Source organism: Phialemonium atrogriseum (genome assembly GCF_030411735.1).
Source record: "Phialemonium atrogriseum strain 8032-3 unplaced genomic scaffold QBC33scaffold_17, whole genome shotgun sequence".
Classification (NCBI taxonomy): Eukaryota; Fungi; Ascomycota; class Sordariomycetes; order Cephalothecales; family Cephalothecaceae; genus Phialemonium; species Phialemonium atrogriseum.
Window position 1 is genome coordinate 552190 of NW_026848154.1, and position 19929 is coordinate 572118.

The 19929-nt window shown below is 53.8% G+C and overlaps 8 protein-coding genes across 8 annotated transcripts; 3 read left to right on the forward strand and 5 right to left on the reverse strand.

The window, feature by feature from the left end:
- Positions 1 to 297: 297 nt before the first annotated feature.
- QBC33DRAFT_543125 (uncharacterized protein) lies at positions 298 to 1182 on the forward strand. The gene has a single exon (XM_060428339.1). The coding sequence runs from the start codon at positions 582 to 584 to the stop codon at positions 1053 to 1055; it is 474 nt and encodes a 157-aa protein (XP_060282203.1). The 5' UTR covers positions 298 to 581; the 3' UTR covers positions 1056 to 1182.
- A 377-nt stretch (positions 1183 to 1559) lies between these two features.
- QBC33DRAFT_494618 (carboxylesterase family protein) lies at positions 1560 to 4071 on the reverse strand. Its single transcript, XM_060425528.1, has 2 exons — positions 3091 to 4071; positions 1560 to 3030 (listed from the first exon to the last, which is right to left on the reverse strand). The coding sequence occupies exons 1-2, from the start codon at positions 3588 to 3590 to the stop codon at positions 1749 to 1751; spliced, it is 1782 nt and encodes a 593-aa protein (XP_060282204.1). The 5' UTR covers positions 3591 to 4071; the 3' UTR covers positions 1560 to 1748.
- A 321-nt stretch (positions 4072 to 4392) lies between these two features.
- Positions 4393 to 6346, reverse strand: QBC33DRAFT_543128 (uncharacterized protein). The gene is made up of 5 exons (XM_060428340.1): positions 6024 to 6346; positions 5751 to 5967; positions 5277 to 5665; positions 4827 to 5200; positions 4393 to 4772 (listed from the first exon to the last, which is right to left on the reverse strand). The coding sequence occupies exons 1-5, from the start codon at positions 6309 to 6311 to the stop codon at positions 4532 to 4534; spliced, it is 1509 nt and encodes a 502-aa protein (XP_060282205.1). The 5' UTR covers positions 6312 to 6346; the 3' UTR covers positions 4393 to 4531.
- Positions 6347 to 6794: 448 nt separating this feature from the next.
- Positions 6795 to 8768, forward strand: QBC33DRAFT_543130 (putative glucooligosaccharide oxidase). The gene is made up of 2 exons (XM_060428341.1): positions 6795 to 7245; positions 7316 to 8768. Exons 1-2 carry the CDS (start codon positions 6996 to 6998, stop codon positions 8464 to 8466), a joined length of 1401 nt encoding a protein of 466 aa, XP_060282206.1. The 5' UTR covers positions 6795 to 6995; the 3' UTR covers positions 8467 to 8768.
- A 20-nt stretch (positions 8769 to 8788) lies between these two features.
- Positions 8789 to 9922, reverse strand: QBC33DRAFT_454342 (uncharacterized protein; the record flags this gene model as incomplete). The annotated part of the gene is made up of 3 exons (XM_060424724.1): positions 8789 to 9375; positions 9446 to 9523; positions 9586 to 9922. The coding sequence occupies 3 exons, from the start codon at positions 9920 to 9922 to the stop codon at positions 8789 to 8791; spliced, it is 1002 nt and encodes a 333-aa protein (XP_060282207.1).
- An 841-nt stretch (positions 9923 to 10763) lies between these two features.
- Positions 10764 to 12286, reverse strand: QBC33DRAFT_620897 (kinase-like domain-containing protein). The gene is made up of 2 exons (XM_060432778.1): positions 12019 to 12286; positions 10764 to 11956 (listed from the first exon to the last, which is right to left on the reverse strand). Exons 1-2 carry the CDS (start codon positions 12250 to 12252, stop codon positions 10934 to 10936), a joined length of 1257 nt encoding a protein of 418 aa, XP_060282208.1. The 5' UTR covers positions 12253 to 12286; the 3' UTR covers positions 10764 to 10933.
- A 691-nt stretch (positions 12287 to 12977) lies between these two features.
- Positions 12978 to 15863, reverse strand: QBC33DRAFT_620898 (uncharacterized protein; the record flags this gene model as incomplete). The annotated part of the gene is made up of 5 exons (XM_060432779.1): positions 12978 to 13214; positions 13319 to 13413; positions 13445 to 13503; positions 13999 to 15187; positions 15222 to 15863. 5 exons carry the CDS (start codon positions 15861 to 15863, stop codon positions 13148 to 13150), a joined length of 2052 nt encoding a protein of 683 aa, XP_060282209.1. The 3' UTR covers positions 12978 to 13147.
- A 329-nt stretch (positions 15864 to 16192) lies between these two features.
- QBC33DRAFT_516409 (uncharacterized protein) lies at positions 16193 to 17055 on the forward strand (the record flags this gene model as incomplete). The annotated part of the gene is made up of 4 exons (XM_060426147.1): positions 16193 to 16303; positions 16467 to 16759; positions 16791 to 16973; positions 17031 to 17055. 4 exons carry the CDS (start codon positions 16193 to 16195, stop codon positions 17053 to 17055), a joined length of 612 nt encoding a protein of 203 aa, XP_060282210.1.
- Positions 17056 to 19929: the final 2874 nt, after the last annotated feature.

A 19929-nucleotide genomic window follows, 5' to 3' on the forward strand; every position in this document is an offset into this window, starting at 1 on the left:
CACCCGCTCGCCTCGTTGCCTGGTCATCACCGTCATCACTGTCATCACTCATCACCGACTCCTCAATCCAGTCTGACCTACAATTGGCACTCAAACACTGCCAATGACAGGTTTTCTCCATCCCTGCACACCGTAGTGATCATCGACCAGGCATCAACACAACCGCAAACCGCCTTTCGGCCAGATCACCCAGCGGCAGCAACCGATCTCCCACCCCCAGCCCAAGACATCCTTCTTTCTTCTTCCCACCCCCCCCCCCCAACATGGACCCCCAACCGCGAACCCTCCCCCCCACCCCATCGCCAGACCCAACCCTCCACCACCCCCGCATCCTCTGCCTCCACGGCGGCGGCACCAATGCCCGCATCTTCCGCACCCAGTGCCGCGCCCTGTCCGCCCACCTGCGGCCGCACCACTTCCGCCTCGTCTTCGCAGAGGCCCCCTTCCCGTCCCGCCCCGGCCCGGACGTCCTCTCCGTCTACCGTGACTGGGGCCCCTTCCGCCAGTGGGTCCGCGTCCCAGGGTCCAGCGACGCAGACGCCGACGCGCAGGAGGCCGTGGGACGCGCGCTGGTGGCGGCGATGGAGGGGGATGATGCGGTGGGGGGCACGGGGGAGTGGGTTGCGCTGCTGGGGTTTAGCCAGGGCGCGAAGCTCGCTGCCAGTTTGTTGTTGATGCTGCAGCGGCGGGCTGCCAAGGGGGAGTCGTTCCGGTTCGGGGTGCTGATGGCCGGGCGGGCGCCGCTGATCGCCCTGGAGCCCGGGGTTGTGGCGTGGCCGCCTGGCAGCGGGGAGGAGTGGAAAGATGGCGGCGGCGGCGGTGATGGTGGCGGGGCGGCGACTCCGTTGTTGCGGGTGCCGACGATTCATGTGCATGGGATGAGGGATCCGGGGCTGGAGATGCATGTGGAGTTGCTGCGGCTGTGCTGTGAGAGGGGGAGCGCGAGGTTGGTGGAGTGGGATGGCGAACATAGGCTGCCGATTAAGACGAAGGATGTGTTGCCGGTTGTGGAGCAGATATTGGCTGTTGCGAAGGAAACGGGAGTTCTCGTGTAGTGCCCGGCTTTGGTTTATCTGTGTTCTAATTACACCACCTCGCTTATGACCAGTTGATTGGACTACCTGATTTCAATCATCCCTAACTGTCTATAATGTGCTGGAATATATTCTCTATCCATTCGAACGAAGTGCTACTCTTTGGGAGACGCTATTCGCAGTTTGATGCCAAGTTCTCTGTGTCCTCTTGGGGTACGCGCACAAAGTCACGACATCTTTTGGGACAAAAATTCCCAGCTGATGAACAGCTGATATCGCAAATTCACGAGGAGAATGTTGTACTTGACGACGGTGGAGTTTCTGCCTGGTAAGTAGTTCAGCTGTAGATTTGGTGAAAGCTTTAGAGACGTGGGCAAGTGTGTCTTTCTTGTCAAGTCTTGCGGGCGTAATGGGAGTCACTCCAATCATACATGTACAGAGGACCAACCACCATGATATTAATGCCTACGTATTAGATGTTAAGACCTTGTAGTAAAACGTCATTAGAGGCAATGCTTGCATTGAGCATGATACTATTATCAATTGGTGTATAATTGTCTAATTAGAGTTTAGAAATTAGGGTCTAATAGCATGTCTCTGGCCTCGGTGCTGGGTTGTTTTCTATCTACCCTCAGGTTTTGGAAACAGTTTATTCCAAACCAAGAGGCTCAAACAATCCTCAAATATGTCAAAAGAACCCGATTCCGCAAATCTTCAATTGAAAGTCTGCTCCAGAACATCCCGGCTGTTCCAAAACGCGCATCGCGTGGCCAAGTCCTCGTCATACGGCGGCAGTCCGCCCGCCGGGCCGTGCCCGCTCTTCGGTATCACGGCCAGCTCGTCCCCCGGCCCCCCGATGACGCGAACAACCACATCCCCGATACCGTGGCTATGTACCGCATCCCACGGCGCAACTGTCAGGTTCCTGGCGATGCTATCTTCCAATGTCACGCCGGGGATGATCGGCCGGCTAAAGTGCGCAAAGGACGCCCAACTGCCGCTCATCAAGCTGGCGAGATCGTAGTCGCTCTGGTCGGCGATCGACGAGTACGGCGGTTGGTCGACGTAGTCGAAGACGTAGCTGATGTCGCTGAAGTGGTCGTTGCCGACGAAGCTCCTGTTGGCAGCCGCGTGGCCTACGCGGAAGACGGTCTGGTTCAGGACGTAGGCGTAGACGATGGAGCCCGGGGATAGCACCTGGAATGCCTCGAGGATGAGGAGGGATGGGCACGCGAAGTGGGCGTCGCGCGAGACACGCGCGGCACGAAAATAGTTCTTCTCGATGCCCTCGGCGGTGAGATCTGAAAATTCGCTGGATGGGTAGAGGGATATGAGCTTGTTGAGGTTGGCTTCCGTCAGGCTGGGCCACTGCTCGGCAGCCCAGCTATTGAACAGGGTGTCGCTGCTGATCTCCGGGGTCACAAACTGGGTTCCGTCGTCCTCTGTCCAACCAATCAGGACATCGATGTTTTTGAGGAAGCAACCCTCCCGGAGCAGCTTCGAAGGCACATCCGGGATGAAGGTCGAAGGCGCCGTGGGCCTGAAGGTCCCCAGGCCGGCAATGGCTTCGTATTCGAACGAGAACTTAACTGCAGCATCCACGAGAGTTGTCAAGGACAAGCCACGCAAGCAGTTCAGCTCGGCAGCCGAGTCACCATCGGGGGAAGCACAGTCGAGTCTCTTGGTAACTTCAGCAGTGTGGTTCAAGGTGAGGCCGCGGGTAATTTGGTCGCCCGCTGGGGTTGGTCCGGAACCCAGGATTACCCTCTTGAAGGTGCGCTTCGCGTTACCCCCAAAGGCGGTCAGCTGAAAGACGGCCGATGCTGCCCCAACATCCTCGCCAAAGAGAGTGACATCGTCCCTGTCGCCGCCGAACGCGGAGATATGGTCTTGCACCCACTGAAGACCCAAGAACTGGTCCTCCAGTCCGAGGTTCAGGTTTCCCTCGTGCCGAAGAGCGGATGAGTCGGCGAAACCAAATATGCCAACACGGTAACTGGCCAATTGGTCAATCGAGGCACCAGCAGTGGCCAGCTTTGCGCGGTTGACAACTTACTTTATGGCGACATATATGGTCGGCAGGTCCTTCCGCGCCGTCTCCCGGACAAAACCGGAAGGGTAGTAGGCTCCATCGTAGGTCTGGCCAATGGCGTAGCCCCCGCCGTACAAGAAGACGACAACGGGCAGCTTTTTGAGCGGGCTGATATTTAGCGGACGTTCAATCCTGACTGTGAGGCAGTCCTCGGAGATGTTGGTAACATTGCTGAAGAGGCCGATAAGACTGGGTGTTGGGTTGCCTGTCTGTTGGGGGCAGGCAGCGCCGGGGGTTGTGGCGTTCACAACGGTCCCGGGCGGGTAGTTGTACGGTTTGGGCAGCGTGAAGCGGTTTCTGCCGCCAGTGTCCTGACCATACCTGATCCCGAGGAAGGACTCGACACCGCCGCTCAGCGTGCCCACATACGAGACGTTGCCGTCAACCACGGTGGGAGCCGCCGTGGCGTGTGGCAGAAGGGAGGCACAGACGAGGAGAGCCCTGATAAGAAGTGATTGGGCCATGTTGTCGGTTGTCGAGACACAGCTTCACTGTCGGGCTTATCGTCGGTAAGACGAGAGAGCTGAATAAGAGTGGCAGCTTGGGATTTAAGACGAGAGCGCGTCGCAATGGTACCTCATGCACCAAGCATCCGGCTTTCCGTTTGCATCCTTTAAGGCGGGGTGGGGAGAGAGGGGGGGGGGGGGGGGGGTGCATCATCGCAAAAGCAATTATTATTGCGAGGGTAAACGTGTTTACTCCGCCCCGGCCACTACGGACTACACAGCTCCCCTGAGAAAGGACAAAAGCCGTTCCCAGCGCAGCAATCCCTCGACCGATGACGCAATGCAATTTGCCGGGGTTTCAAAGGGCCGAACTGAGGATTATCAAGTCTTGGAGGGACCAATGCCGGAGTTTCTGCAATGAGATGTCGAGATTCGGTGTACAGTATAACAGGGGGGGATGTCGTCAACAGGAAATCAGCACATCTCCGAACCAGGCCCGAGACACCACTAACTGAGCCCGACAATAGCATCTCATTCGCTGAATGCGTTCATGCAAAGTTTGTCCGAACTCCGTCCTGCCGCCGCCCTGCAGCCGTCCCTCAGCCGTCTCTGGCCCGCCCTACGATGCACAGCAACCCAGCAGCACGGTCAGTGTCCCGATCGTCCAGTCTCCTAGATCCTGGTAACATCGATGCCACCGACATATGCTTTTTCCCGTGAAACGGAAGGGGACAACGCATGCCTCTCTTGGAAGCGGAAACATCACTTTCTTTCTTTTTTTAGACAAGTAACTCCGTAATCACGGCAAGAATTTGAGACGGTGGGAAGTAATTTCTTCTTGATCCTGTTTTCATTATTTGACCGTATTATTCCAGGATGCATCCTTGCTCTACTCAATACTATGTAGCCCGAGCTGCTGGGCATAATCTGTTGACAAGTGTATTGACAGTTCAATGAGCCTAGATAGGGTTGTACCAACTGAAGATCTGCAGAGGGTCCCACAGCTTTTTCAACAGCACCAGCCGGCCAAGCTTCCTCCGGGAGTACCACGCCTCTGGTCCCTCGTCGCCATGGGCATAATTCGTGTAGACTGCGAGATCCGCATAGCCACTTGTCTCTTGGAACTTGTCCCGCGCGGACTGCAGGAAGGGATTCACTGCGGCGTCAAGGCTGGGGTCGGTGTACCACCCTTCCAGATTACTAGAGAGAGTGTTAGGATGGGAATTAACAGAGAAAAAGAAATTGATCACCTACATTTGTATCGTGGCGTCGCGATATGCATATGCCGTCCTGTCGTCCGGAACTGCCAAAGCGGCCTGATTTGAGTAACGCTGCACCAGGAGACGTCCCTGGTATTCCGGATAACGGACGTAGAATCCAGCTAGGTCGTTGAAGTGAGACTCCCAAGTAGCCACGTCTGTCTCCCTGATCCCGAGGCTGTATATGTTGACACGACTCTGCCGGATGCAGGCACCGTTTTGGACATTGAAGAAGGCAGCATCCAGCTCACGGTTCCAAGGAACCATGGAGATGTTCTGGACAGCAGGGCCGATATCGATGATGGGTTGGAGATGGAGGAGGGCCTGTTCCATAGGCCCGTAGAAAACAGCATTCACTACCACCAAAGCCTGCAGCAAACCCTGTATGAGTACGGGAAAACTTACTGGCCAGGATGTATTCCTCTCGTTGCGGGATCAGACTCACCTCTCTACTCGTTCCATTGGCACCAACAACAATGGTGACTGCAAGCTGGGGCGGAAGGGTGGTATCGTAGGACCGAAGCACCTCCCACACCGACCGGTTGGCGCTTGCCGGGAACAGGAAATCCGCATTCACCACCTGGCCGCCATTGGTGGCGTCGTAGACCCTGTAGGTTGCGGATGTGACGATGCCGAAGTTGTGGCCGGCCCCGCGAAGAGCCCAGAACAGCTCAGCGTTCTCACTCTCCGAAGCCGTCAAGATCGCCCCCGATGCCGTGACGATCCGCACAGATTCCAGAGAGTCAACCAAGGGGCCGTGGAGGCCCTGGAGGGTGCTCAGTCCTGCGCCCAGTGTGGCGCCCAAGACCCCAACGCATGAGGCCGAAGCAGTGGCTAATTGGGAGAACCAGGTCTTCCATGTTAGTTAGGGGTTCAATCGGGGTTTAGGAGTGGTAGTAGTAGGACTTGTCTCACGTACGAAGCTCTTTCCCGGCCTCGTATAGCTTGTCAATGATTTGCCCAAAGACAACCGCGCCGCCGATGGTGAGACGGTTTCTCTCTGCGTCGAGATCGACGGAATTGAAGAAACTCAGGTCAATCTCTATGCCGCCGTGAAGTCCACCAAGAGTACCCGAGGTTCCGTGGCCGCCTCCGGTGGGAATAAAGGGAATCTGATGCTCAGATGCAATACGGATCTAGTGGACAGCTTTCAGCTTTCGTCCTGGAGCGGTTAGGTCTGGGCTCTACTCACGATAGTCTGGACATCTCTCTCAGTTGCTGGCTTGATAGCCCCGAGATATGAAGGCTCTTGATATACCGCCCATCGCTGCTTGACTTCTTCCGTGTAGTTGGCGTCAGATGGCAGCCATATCTGAGCACCGTGAGACAGCCCCGGTCCAAACAAAAGCTTGATGTCGGCCCCAGAAAAGGCCGAGGCTCCGTAAGCAAGGGAGAGAATCGCAGCGGTCAGGAGAGTCATTGTCAGGGTTGCTTTGCCGTGGGAAGTTGATGACCTTGATGGGATCAGCGGTGTCACCATTCCACTGTGAAGGGATGGAGCTTTATTAAGTCGTATCCCCCCGTCCCCTGGCCCCTGAAGTGCCAAGCAAGAATGACGACTCATCGCTCGTTAATTGCTGAACCCGGGCAGTAAGATAGATCCCTCGGTGATCTACGAGCTTCTCCCCCATACTTGCGCGGCAAAGTGGACCGGAGAGTTTACGGCGACATTCCAGAGAGTCACTGGCTAGATTTAGGTTCCTGTTCCTTAGAATAGAACCACACGGTGCCGATCACGCCTTCGTTGCCGTAGGCCGAGGAGAAATTTTGGAATGGAGGAAATGGGACCGACCAGAATCATCACCCCGGATTCGGATTGTTGTCTTTCCGGAGCCGATCTCAGCTCGTAAGGCGCAGCAGTTCGGCGATGAGGCTTGCCGAGGCTTGGATGCTTGCATATTGTGGCTCCAAATATTCCAATATTGTGAAAAAAAAAAAAAAAAAAAAAAGTAAACAGACCGGAGTTTTTTTTGTTTATGAGCAACTTCCAGACTACCAGTCTTCGGACTGCGGAGTTATTGTTTTGTTTACACGCATTCATACAAAAGGGAGCCGACATCTCCCTTCTCTTGGCAGCCTAGGCATAACGATCTGCAGATAGAGAGACAGAGGTTCAAGTCAGTGTTTCTTCGTCAACGCTGCGATATAACTCTTGCCAAGGAGGATGGGTAACGCGGCGAGCGTGCAGTGTCTTTTATCCGCCCTGGGCGGAAACCCCAGCCTCCTGGCCCTTCCCACACAACCCGGTTACTACCCGAATATTGTGCAACCCTACAATTTGGATCACCAAGTTCTCCCTGCAGTGGTAACATTTCCTCAGACATCAGCGCAAGTTGCCGGGGTTGTCCAATGCGCGGCGCGACACGGTTATAGGGTGCAGGCAAAGAGCGGTGGTCACAGCTACGGCAACTATGGTGTGGAATCTCCCGTCCAGTGAGACGAGAGAACAGTCCTTGCTGATCAATATGCTTCTCCTCCCTTTAGGATCATCCACTGGCGAGGTGTCGATCAACCTCTCAAACATGGGGCACTTTTCCATCGATAGCAAAACCTATCGAGCCACTATGGGTCCCGGCCTGCAGCTCGGCCAAGTCACCGAGCAACTGTTCAACTCCGGCAAGCGAAGCATTGCTCACGGAACATGTCCGAGCGTGGGTCTCGGCGGGCACGGAACCGTGGGCGGAGCGGGGCCGTCTGCGCGTCTCCACGGGCTGACTATCGACCACGTCGAGGAGATGGAGGTGGTTCTCGCAAACGGGACCATTGTGAGGGCGTCCAGTTCCAAAAATTCGGACCTCTTCTTCGCCATGAGAGGCGCCGGGGCCAGTTTCGGCATCGTGACCGAGTTTGTCTTCCGCACGGAGCCTGCACCGGCCGAACTTGTCAACTATGTCTACGAGTGGACTGCACGCGACGTGAAAACAAGGGCGCAGGTGTTCAAGTCCTGGCAGAAGTTCATCGCCCGTTCGAACCTCCCGCGAGAGTTCTCGTCAACCATGACTGTCAGCCCCTCCGCCATCATCATTGCTGGCGCATATTTTGGGCCACAGAAGGCCTTCAATGCTCTCGGGTTCATCGGTTCTTTCCCACCTCCGCAGGTCTCCCAGGCGACCGTATCCACAAACTGGCTGCAGGTGTCTGAGTCGTGGGGCCAGCAAATTCAGGATTCCGGTATCGCGTCGCCGTCGTACTTTTACGCCAAATCACTCGGTTTCACGCCGCAAACGCTGATAGCCGACGCGACTGCCGACAGGATGTTCCAATACCTGGCCACAGCAGAGAACGGCACCGATCTCTGGGCCGTCAACTTTGAGGTCGGAGCCGGCGCGATCAATGATGTCGCAGTCGGCGCCACGGCGTTTCCCCACCGCGACAAGCTCTGGTGGATGCTCTCGTACGCAAAAACCAGGGGCCCCGTGTCGCAGACAACGGTGAACTTCCTCGCCGGCCTCAACAATGTCGCCACCAGCGGCAAGCCGACCGCCGTCTATGGAGAATATGCCGGCTACGTTGATCCGAGGGAGGACAATGACAGGGCGCGGATGGATTACTGGGGGCCCAATTTGCAGAGGTTGAGGAGGATTAAAGCGGCTGTGGACCCGTTTGATATCTTCCACAACCAGCAAAGTGTCTAGGTTGGGATCTTGGGGTCCTTGGGCACTTCGCCATTTCTGTCCATTTCCGCATGTCGAGATAGCGCAGCTGTTGAAGGGGGGGGGGTTGGGGCCTTGACTGTGTGCTTCGAGTCGATGCGATTTAATTACCTTTTTAATGACTTTGAACACTGTATATAATTTTGAACTCAATATTTCGGACCCTATCCTGAGTTAAGGGCAGGTACTGCTGGTAAAGACAGGAGATGCGTGGACTCAGGGGCTTAGTTCTTCAAGTTTCAGGGTAAATAATTCTTCAAAAGCTAATCCGTATCATCCGTCCAGTATTTTGTTATTCAAATATTTAGAATATTGCCACGGCATTTGGGGGACTTGCAACACCGCCAGGGACCTTTAAGGGCACACTGGAGACGAAGAAAGTCCACCGGTTAAGTCGCCTACACGTCTCGCTCAATGCATCCAGATCAAACATCTCACCGATAGGGACTCCCCACCCACTCAGCAAGACCTGGTGCAGAAGCCCTCCGTCTTTCTTAGCCTCGTCCACATCTTTGCCACTCCATGATATCCCCACTGGTGCTTGTTCGAAAGTTACCATATCGCCGGCAACAGCAGCGAATCCGTTGTCCCATATCCATCGCAGCATCGCTGGCGTCGACTCTACCCCAAGATACTCTGACGTGGGGCGTTGTCCAAGGGTGACCTGTCCGGCTTCGTCAAGAGCATTATATGCTTGGGTGAAGCCACCGCGTATGAAGAGGATGTCGCCGGGCCTGAAGGTGACGGCCTGCTCCTGGACGAGTTGCTTGATTTGGTCCAGGGTGATTGGCGCGCTGGTGAGGGGATCGACGGTGATCGAGTGGCGCTGGCAGAACGAGACGTAATCCAAGAGCACCCCACGGCCGACAATGCCTCCTTTCTCAACCCACGCTGAGAGGTTAAGGGGCACGGGTTAGCTCGGGAACGGGAATGCCTAATCAGTCTAGTTTTCATCACCTACCGTCAATGCCCAAGACTCCCGTCTTTTCAAGATCCTCCTGGCTGCGACCACCGTAATACCGCTTGGCGCCCTGGTATCCTTAATTACCGAGCTGTCAGTAATCGCAGCCCATCTTGAAGTTCAATTCCATGGCGACTCACCGAAATGCCGGAACCCATCCCACTGCGTGCTGGACTGGGTGTTGAAGTGCAGCAAATCATCATTCACGGAGACTCCGCTCATGTTCCGCATCTCCCATTCAAAGTTTTTTCGACCAAAGTTCGGCCTTGAGGGCTTGTTCAGTTGCCAGTCCAGGGACACTCGCTCGCCCGTCTTGATCTCGGATGCCGCTGAGGCCACCACCTCTGGCGTCAGCATGTTCAGGGCGCCGAGCTCGTCGTCTGGCCCGTAGAGTCCCCAGGCATTGCCCCCTGGCCCATCTTTGTCCAGCGGCAGTGAGTCGAATGGAGGTCTGGGCGGGATCTTGTTGGGCGACATGACGGCGGTTGGGTTGGGTAGTGAGGCTCGGATCGTGGAAAGCAACCTTCTGGTGGTCGTTTTGAATTTGCTACCGCGCCGTGTTTATATTTGCTCCTTTCCCCGCTTAGACTTCTCCTCACACTAGTGTGTCTACCATAGGCTATGTTGTCCCAAGAGCGAGGAAGTTCCGGCGGGTAAATTGGTGTTTAAGTCCCTAGACCCAAATTGGTATGGGGTCAGGGGCTAGTTGGTGAGGGGGAGCCCGGCATGCAAAAAGCAGCAAGTTTAATCTCGAACGAGGCCCATTTCTGACTCTTTACAACTGGGATGCTATTGACAGATCAACTTGCCCTGGCCTACGCAACTGATTTGACAGATTGTCATGCATTGTGATCACTCACATCGTTTCAACTTCGCAATCGAAACACCAGCAACTGATTAATACCCCTCTCCTGTTGGCTGTTAAAAAAAAGTACACCAAAACCGATCATAATCGTGGTCTAACTGCCAAGTTTTTTTATGAACAGATGCGATGAGCTGATCAGCTTGAGCACGAAGCCGAGTCCATCTTCTGCCAGCGCCTGGGCAAAGTCCAACTCCCCACAATTCCTGTGGACTCGCAGACCAGCCTTGGCTTTCGTGGTCAGTTCTCATGTCTGTAAGACCGCTGAACGAGGTCATGACCGGTATGGCAGGGTGCCTACGGGTCAAGTTCTTACCCTCAGCAATTTCCTCTACTTCTCAAGGCCCAGAGTTGTGTATGCTTCAACCTAAGCCGAGTTGAGCTTGGGGTGCGCTTCTAACACAGCGCAGGGGCCTCGTTTTGACTGAAAGGGATACCGAGCTGTGGAGACGCGATTTCGAAGATGGATGTGCGATGTGCTATTCACTCGAGAGGGTAGTAGATCCGGATGTTTCAATATACCCCCATGGGATATACTCTTTACATGAACGATGGCAGTGATACTTCGTACCGCCCGGCGCTGCCTTGGAGACGCAGCCAGGCAGCGGGTAGCTCCCCTTGTCTACTTAGCTCCTCGACTCCCGATACAAGCCAAACAACCGCAGCATGAAGCCGGACTCCTCTCCCATCAGCAAATCCCAGTTCCCCTGCTCCAGCATCTCATCCACGCCATCCCCCGCCCGCTCCAGGTACCAAATCCCCTCTCTCACCATCTCCGCAACCGACCTACCCCGAGACCCCCACGGCCGCTCCACAGCCTGGTTAATCAGCTCCCTCCCATGCAATATCAGCGCCGACCTAGAAATCCCCACAACCGCCGGATCCATCCGGACATCCCTCCCCGCATACCCTGCCCCCTCCGCATACCCCTCGCACATCGCCCGCCCAAACGCCCCAGTCGCCTTCCAGGCAGGCGACCCAGGCGCAAGCGACAACCACAGCGCGTGCACCGACGCCAGGAACTGCGCCGCGTCGCCATTGGCGCCACGCCCGCGCCGCGCCGTCGAGAACTCCCAGTCGATGACGCCCATGTCCGGGACCTCCCCCTCGTCGTCGCCGCCCGACAACAACAACAAAACCGGATCCACCAGGATCGCCCCCGGATGGCAGTCGCCGATGGAGAGGCACGACTCGCCGGCGGGCGCGTTGGCGCGCTCGAAGTCGCCGACGACGCGCGCGTACAGGGCGTCTGCCTCGGCGGCGTCGGTTAGGCCGCCGGGGGAGCGGAGCCGGAAGCGGATGGGCTCGACGGCGGCGGAGCGGACTAAGGGCGCGGTTATGGGGGCGCGGTCGAGGATGGCGAGGTCGGAGGGCGGGCTGTGGAGGTGGATGTGTGCGAGAGTCGAGGGGCGGTGTAGTTCGGCGAAGAAGGCGCCGACACGGTGGCCGAGGAGGGCGGCGGTGGCTGCTGTGCGGGGGTTGGTGGCGGACTCGAGGAAGTCCCAGAGGGTGATGAGCGGGCCGAGGTCTTCGATTATGAGGATTGAGTGGACTGGGTCGTGGGATAACACCCGGGGGATCTTGATGCCTTTCACTCGGGATGTGAGGTATCCGTCGCCGAGGATTCTCAGGGCTGATGCTTCGGTCAACTGGGGTGGTGGAGTTAATGGTCTTGGCTAAGAAGAGGGGGGAGGGGAAAGAGGATTCTCACCTGCCGGTCTTGCGAGAAGGGGGCGTCCTCGCCGATGGATGCGACATACGGAGGCGCATATTTCAGGATGGCAGTCTTCGGACCATCTGCGGATCCGCTTTTGGCGGGGGTGTCGGCGGTGTCGGTGCGCCGAGCCCGGACGGTGTGGTTCACGAGACCGCCGAGTAGGACCTGGATCTCGTATTCCTCGCCGGGATACAGCGATGAGAGGTACGACGTAAAATCAAAACCCATAGTGGGAAGTATCTCACAAACAGCAACGTTGTTGGGGGGGGGGGGGGGGGGGGGAAGGCCTGATTTCGTATTTCCCCACAAGAAAGCGAGGGCGGGGCTTGAGATGCACCGCTTAATCATTCAATTCGCCAACAATGAGAGAAGAATAATTGGCATCTACCCCCTTTCTTTGCGTCAGATCATTTGCGCGATGTCTATTAATTATTTATTAATCGTCTCGTTTCCGTGCTACTTTCCTCCGCGGCTCCCGCCCTCGTTCGCCCCGTCTGTGTCCTCTGTAGCTTTGGACGTCCAAGGCTTTGGTCCTTGACATCAAGTTTCTTCGCATCGGCCCAGACAAAGTCCGTCTCCCCAAAATTCACCTTCAACTTTACGGCGCCACCATCGTGGCCGATGGTAGGGTACGACTTTCGAAATATGAACTTGCTGGAGTACCGCCCTGTTCGATGTTGTCAAAGGTCGATAATCCGGCATCCAAGACCCGACTCCAGTCCCAAATTACAAAGTACGGAGAAATCCTTGGACGCTGTACGCCGGGCAAGCCAATTACTGCTGCCCAGTACCTGGCAGGAGAGTGGAATGGAGCCACTGATCATTTTGTTGTCTGTTCGTCCGGGAGGCGAGACCAATTTTGGCGGAAGCTACACCGCTCTTGCCGCTTCTGATCCCCGCAGAGCTCAATGATCAAGTCGAGCGACTACAGCTAGACCGGTATTTGACGATACTAGAAACGTGACCTACGCTTGACGTCCATGACTTCGACGCGGAGGGAGATCTAGTCGTCCCCGAACGGCTGGAATCGATATACGCAACCACTCTGTTTCGGCATGAAAGCAGAGGTCCGATCAACCTGCTGAATCTTCGTGGATACAAACAGACTCCGACACCATCTTGTCTAGCTGGCCTCGAAGCATATCTGGCCGACTGCAGCATTGCTCGATTTGTCAGGCGCGTCTTGCATGCTGTGTTGGCCTGTCCAGGTTTTCTCCCTTTGACGATCCGGCCGCTTCCAATGGCCTCAGGGGCCACTTCGCTCGATGGAATGGCCGACCATTGCCAAACTAACCTCCGGACTGCAACGTCTTGAAAAGTACTTTGCTTGTTGGAAGCCTCGGTTTCTATACGAACTAGGAGATAAGGCCCCATGCCCCGATGGTAAGACTGGTTTCAACCAAGGTCAGACATAGTTTACCTCCTCGTTGTCCTGCTTGGTTGCAGGCGACGCTCTCACATGACACAGGCCATCTTTGCCTTCTTCAAAGAGAATATCAGGACAGTAGGGATTTTTTGCATGGAAGACCAAGAACCTAGCTCCCAGTAAATGTCTGCCTTCTCGTCATATCCTTATAGCGGGTTGATCGCCTTAATATTGCCTCACACAAATGTCAGATGCCAAGATTCTCAACTCCCCAAGTACCACAGAGTGAACATAGAATCCCTAGTGTTCTGGTCGCCGGTCGGCCGGTCTTGGTGATGATGAAGGTTTCATACCAATCCGGAAAGGTATGTACGCTTCCGAATGAGACGACTTCACCGGCTCCGACTTCCATATTGTCCAGCAGATCCACGCGTCATGTACGCTCGTCCATAATCCTCGTGTCAACAAGGAAGCGATTCTATCCCACATGCTTCCCCATATTCTTTCGGTCAACAAATAGCTGATCGTCTGGCCCAGTCTTCCAATCATAGCTCCGGCAGCTGCGAAAGACCACACTCGCCCTTCATTGCTGTCTCTTCTCTTCTCACACTCGCCAATGAGTTTAGCCCAGGTCTCGTGCTCATCAGGGTCAACTTGCTGTAACAAATCCTTCAGAGATATGGCATGAGTGCCGTCGCTTTCCGAGAAATCGTCATATAATCCTCGTTCTCCAAGGATGACGAGCACATTTAGGTCGACTGCATGTGTCGCGAGGAATTTCTCCATTACGAGACAATACGACCCGAGGAGATCTGTTTGTAAGCCCCGTCCTCCTAATATGGGAACCGTGAGGATTGCGAAGAGTGTGCAGAATATAAGCCATACTGATGCCGTATGATTTGTGTCGTGAAATTTGACCTGCTCATTTGGAGAAACCCCCCTCTCCAGGAGATATTCGACCAAAGGAGTTGCATACCAACCCGTGCTAGCCGAGAGAAGGAGGGATAACTCGCCATTTGCATGCATTGTTCCCGGCATGCCATCTAGTTCCCGCCGTACGTATTCGAGGTCGCCAATCAAGTTGACGATGTAGTGTAGATGAGAATAGCCAATTTCTGACAACCCCATCTCTCCGAGCAAAAAAGACGTGAGCAACACCCCACAGAATATAGGTGGTCCCTTCGTATTGTGGTAGAGGGCGACTTTTCGAAGACAGTCGAGCCAGCGGTGCCTCTCTTCAGTGAAATATTTCCATTCTTTGGAGGAACTCAAGATTTTACCTAGTATTTTCGGAGAGGCTTGCGTCGGAGGATATTTCGAGTTGTCCAGGACCCAGAGTTGCGCAAGGTAGACCTTGACCTCCAGTGAAGCACGCCTCATATCTGGGAATCTGGCAGACAGGTCGCGCATTTGCTGGCTATCTTGGAAGAATTCGTAGGCGGTACGGTGAAAGAGATTGACGCGGGTAATATTTGTCCAACCGTGGTAAGATAAGTCCGTAATCTCCAGAAGGCCTTTCGTCCGAGCGACCCGAGACTTGGCCAATTCGCGGCGTTTGTCGCACTCCGCTTCCGTGTACGTCTTGATTGTGCTCGTGGTCGGGACCCATGTCGTGACGAAATCCGAACAGCTCCAGTCAAGACGCATGACGAGGAAGAGCATCTTGTACACCATATCGCGATGAACCGGACTGATCGAGGCCAGGAGCTCGTGGTAGAGACGATCCAGACTTGGGCTTTCGACCAAACGCTTCCGAAAGCTCTGGGCATCTTCCCCATCTGCCGCCAAGTTGCAAAGCTCGACATTCATGAAAAAAAGCCCAAAGGAAGACCCCCCGTGATTCGACCACAATTTGGTCAACCAGTCTCAGGTAGTAAGATCTCATCTGCTCAAAATCTTGATGCTTCTCGAACAGGCTCCGGCCGGCCTTCATAATATCAGGTTTGGTGAGATCGTGGAGATGGATCCGCAGCCTCTCCGGCACGATTGATGCGAACTCCGGCTCCGGACGCGAGCTGACGAGGAGTTTGACGTTGTCGTTTTGAGCCCACAAGGTAAGTTCTTCGGCAAGATCGGCGTAGCTATGGCGCCCCGCAACGTCATTCTCGAACTCGTCCAGGCCATCAATCAAGAAACAAAGGCAGACTCTGTTCGTTGCGGACCCGACGATGAGCTTTTGAAGGTCCTTATGGAGCTCAGGAAGCCAAAAATACGGCTCGTCGATGAACGGCTCGTATGGCGTCGTCGAGAATGTCTTGGTAGCGTCTGGAAAGACGAGAGGGATCAGATTCGTGCAGCATATGAAGGTGGAAAAGAGAATGGACTGATAAAGGCCATGGAGGGATTGTTTCTTGGCATCTCGGTTTGATCTGAATATTCGCTGCCCCACTGGATGGCCGACTTTCACTCCCCTCGCCAAAGCCTGAATCTTGACTTCGCACAATCCGTCCTCTCGTTGGCCCACCTCCAGCATGGCCGCTACAGCGGTAATAGGAGGCGGTCCCGCCAGAACGATATCAGGATTGAATGCAAAGGTAGCCAAGGAGCGCCTGAAGCAGTGCACCAGAGACTGCTGCCCGGCTTCAAGGTTTTTCCCGGGCTCTGTCCCAATGATGGATAGAGCAGCTCCGCAAGTTCAAGGAGTTCGCGACAAACCTCGGTCTCACCAACAAGCCGTCCATCAAGATCGCACTGCTGGATGATAGTGCCAAGTTAACCAATCTCCATGGCTAGCAATATGGCCGGTCATTTCGCGCGGATAGGGAGGAATACTTTGTTGGGCCTTGCGAGCACGGTACGGCCATGGCGCACTGCATCCGAGAGGTCTGTCCAATGGCTAGGCTATACATCGCCCGCCTGGACGATTCGAGGCTTGTCGAGAATCAGAAGTTCACCATTGCTTCCTGTCACCAGGTAAGAATCCTCCCCCATAATCACCTATGGCTGAGAGCCGGGGCAAGTGGCTTAGATTGCGTGTGAGACTTTCCAATGGGCTCTGCGCATGGGGGTGGACATCGTCTCCATGAGCTGGACGTTCAAGAGATGACGTGGAGGCAGCGCCGACGACCCGGACGAGGGAAAATTCGTCAACCTTATCAAATGTGCCGTCAACTCCAGGGAGATCACCATCTTCGGCTCTCTCCCGGACAAGAGCGTGACGGTAGAGACGGACCAGTTTGCCCCCGTGGGCATCGACGAGGTCATCAAGATCGGCGCCGCCACCATCTACGGGGAGAACTCGCGCAAGAACCTGCACGCAAGGCTAGATTTTCTCCTCCCCGGCGAGAACCTGTTGAGTTCATCTGGGGAAATCGTCCGGGGTAGCTCGTACGCTACGGCCTATGCTTCCGGTCTGGCCGCCATCGTGCTGTACTGTCTGAAGGCACACCAGGAGCTCGAGGGGGCGTGACGAGGTGGCCAAGACGTGGAAGAAGACCAAGACGGAGGATGGCATGAAGGTCATCTTCAGGCGTCTCAGCAAGAGGAATCCGGAAGACCAGTCGGAGCGAGGCGTCTTTGTGCGGCCGTATCTCACGTTTGGACAGGAGTTTGACTATTCTCAAGACGGAAAAGGAAGACTTTGGTCAGGATCGTGGACTCTATTCTGCCTAGTGACGTGCTATCTGCGTTTTATACCTAGGATAGCAGTTGCTAGGCATTGTTGAAATGGTCGTTTGCCCAAGGTTGGAAAGAGTAATACTTAATACCTTCAGTCGATTCACTCGTGGTTGACGAAGGCTATGAGCTCTAAGCCTTTTAAGTCTCTCCTGACGATGAAAAAGCCCTTCTTCAAATTAAAGCTGGGTTAGAGTCATTTATATCTGTGATTTGTGTAATTTAAAAGCTTGGAGAACCGGATTAATGTTAATGCCTGTCACTGCCATTCAACTATACTTAGTAGTTCGCTATCAGAGAGTTTTGAAGTAATGGAAGCCGATCGATCTCCATGGCTTGAGAAGGTTAGGTGATTACGGCCTAGTCTTATAGTTAGAACACATAAAGAGAGCCTAGAAATGTCACAAATTCAGCAGGACAAGAAATACGAGCTTTTGCGGGTATGTAATGGGTATTATGGCTACCTACTAGTTTCTAAGAACCGATAAACAGGTGGGCCAAATGTATTCCCTGGTCAAGTCCTCGCAAAAAAGTTGACATTGTTCATGAGAAGCTCACAAAACAGCACTAGAACACTACCAGAGTGTCTAAACTAGTTTTGATGGCTCTCATAAGCATGCCCTGAGTGTCTATGGAATACTTCAGTGGTTGATTTTGCACTGGTGGCAGATCTTGTGATGGCAACCAAAGCACTTCTCCTTGAAGCAGGAGGTGATCCGCTTGCACTGGCAGCAAGTCCACCCATTGCCGGAGTAGTTCTTGGGGCGGGGGGTCTCAGCCGCCTTGTCAGGGACAGGGCCCTTCTGCTCAACGGTGGCCTTCTTGGTCATCTTGACGCTTGTCCGAGGGAGTTTTCTGGAAGTGATAATTTTCTGGGAGGTTGATGGTGGGCTGGGGAGTGCGACCTTACCAAGGTGCTTCTGTAGAGGTGCTGATGATGGTACAGAAGGAATTCCATCATTTTGGAGAAATGGGGAGCTTTTATAGACTTGCCTCTTTCCCTACGGTGCCCAAACAAGCAAGATTCAAACCGTGATAGAGTTGGTGTTTTGTTTGCTTATGCATACGCGTAAATTCCTTGACATAGAGAGTCAAAAAGACCATCATATGCGAAGTACCTATGGGCGGACAACGGCAAAGAAACAGCCAAGACAATGGCATTGTCTGGTCAACAAAGGGGGTCAAAGAGAGGATCCTCCTCAAAAGGACCTGTAAGCCGAAAATTCCACATAACCAGACAAGACAATATAATTGTCTGATCAACAATGGAGGTCAAAGAGAGTATCCAAATCGAAGCACCTATAATCCTTCAACTGGAAGGAGGGTGGGATCCAGACGCAATGGACATCAGAGACAATGGAAACAAGACAGATGACGGATCAACACAGGCTCAAAATCAAAGAAATAGCCAAGACAATGGAATTGTCTGGTCAACAAAGGCTATCAAAGAGAGTATCCTGATCAAAGGACTTAATTATAAGCAGACAATTACAGACAATAACAGAAGACAATTAATTTGTCTGACCAACAGCGGCTCAAGTAATCTATTATTATGTCACCTCGATTGATACTACAACTTTCGGCTGAATGGTTCTTCTACTACCCTAGAAAATGTTTTAGGATTGCTCGGTCATCTGGCTCAGTCAGGCTATCGTAAAACAAACTAAGAGGGCCAGCTAAAATAACTATACTATTGGAAATGAGAAATCGCTTCGTATTGTAGACAATCATTTGCTCTGCGGTGAATTGCCATGTTTGTTTGCCTCCCCTCTGCTGTAAAGCCCCTGCCTGACCCGAGGGTTCGGATGAGGCAAACCTGAAGCACTGCCGCTTTGTCGTCCGGCGAACGATAGGCTACCGTTTTTTAACTCGAAACCATTGCTCTAAGCGCTTGGGGCTAGGTTATGTAGTTGACACTGGTTGGTGCTTGTTTCATCTTCAATTAATTAAGCGCCGTCTCTTTACCAGTCGTCTTCTACCTTTCCGATTCATCAACCTCCTTATTATTTCTCCTGCTAAATTCATCGGTACGTCAGTTTTGAGAGCTGGAGCGCCCAGATAGACAAGGAGATCGCAACTCCATCACAGCCTCAGGTGGGCTGCTCGCGACATCCCAGCAGGACTTAAAGATGACGTGTCGGATCCAGTGGCACATGAGTGCTTTCTCATGGTCTCTGTGCAATGGATTCTACACGCCGGTCGCTGCATCTACGACGACATGGTCAAAACTGATGAAGAGGGCTGGAACTTGGACACTTGGAAGAGCTGGGCAACAAGGCTCAACGTTCTCCATGAGGGCGGGATGCAGAACGGCATGCTGGCGTCGAAGATTCGCGAGGCAATTACAGAGATGGAATCCATCGGTACAGCAACATCCATTTCCCACCACTCATAGTACTCGACAACTAGGGTCGAATATCAAAGAGCCATGATCACTTCAACGTGCATGTGCCGGATACACAGAACCGAAATTTCCTATACGCCACGCCCAACCAAGACTTGCACACAGGATTCTTTACTGTAGCGCTGCGTTTGATAATATGTCTGTATTGAACACACGTTTAGCAAGCGGAATTGAAAAAAGAAGATTGATTTCACCCTCGACAGCTAAACCGAAAGAAAGAAGAAGGGAAAAAAAGGCAAAAAAAAAGAAGAGAATATGTGATCGAACACGGGATCGAACCGTGGACCTCCGCTGTGTTAAAGCGGTGTCATAACCATCTAGACCATTCGACCAGTTGATTTGTGGAATAGGGGGGCGGTACTTTGACCTATATAGTTTAGGTTTGGAGTCGCCAAAGAATAGCGTGCTTTAGTTTACCCACTGCCCAAAAACTTGGCCTGACAAAAGTAGGAAATAAAAAAAATTATTTAGTAATTTTCTTGCAAAGTAAAAGTGTGCAAGAGGTACTATAGATGTCTAG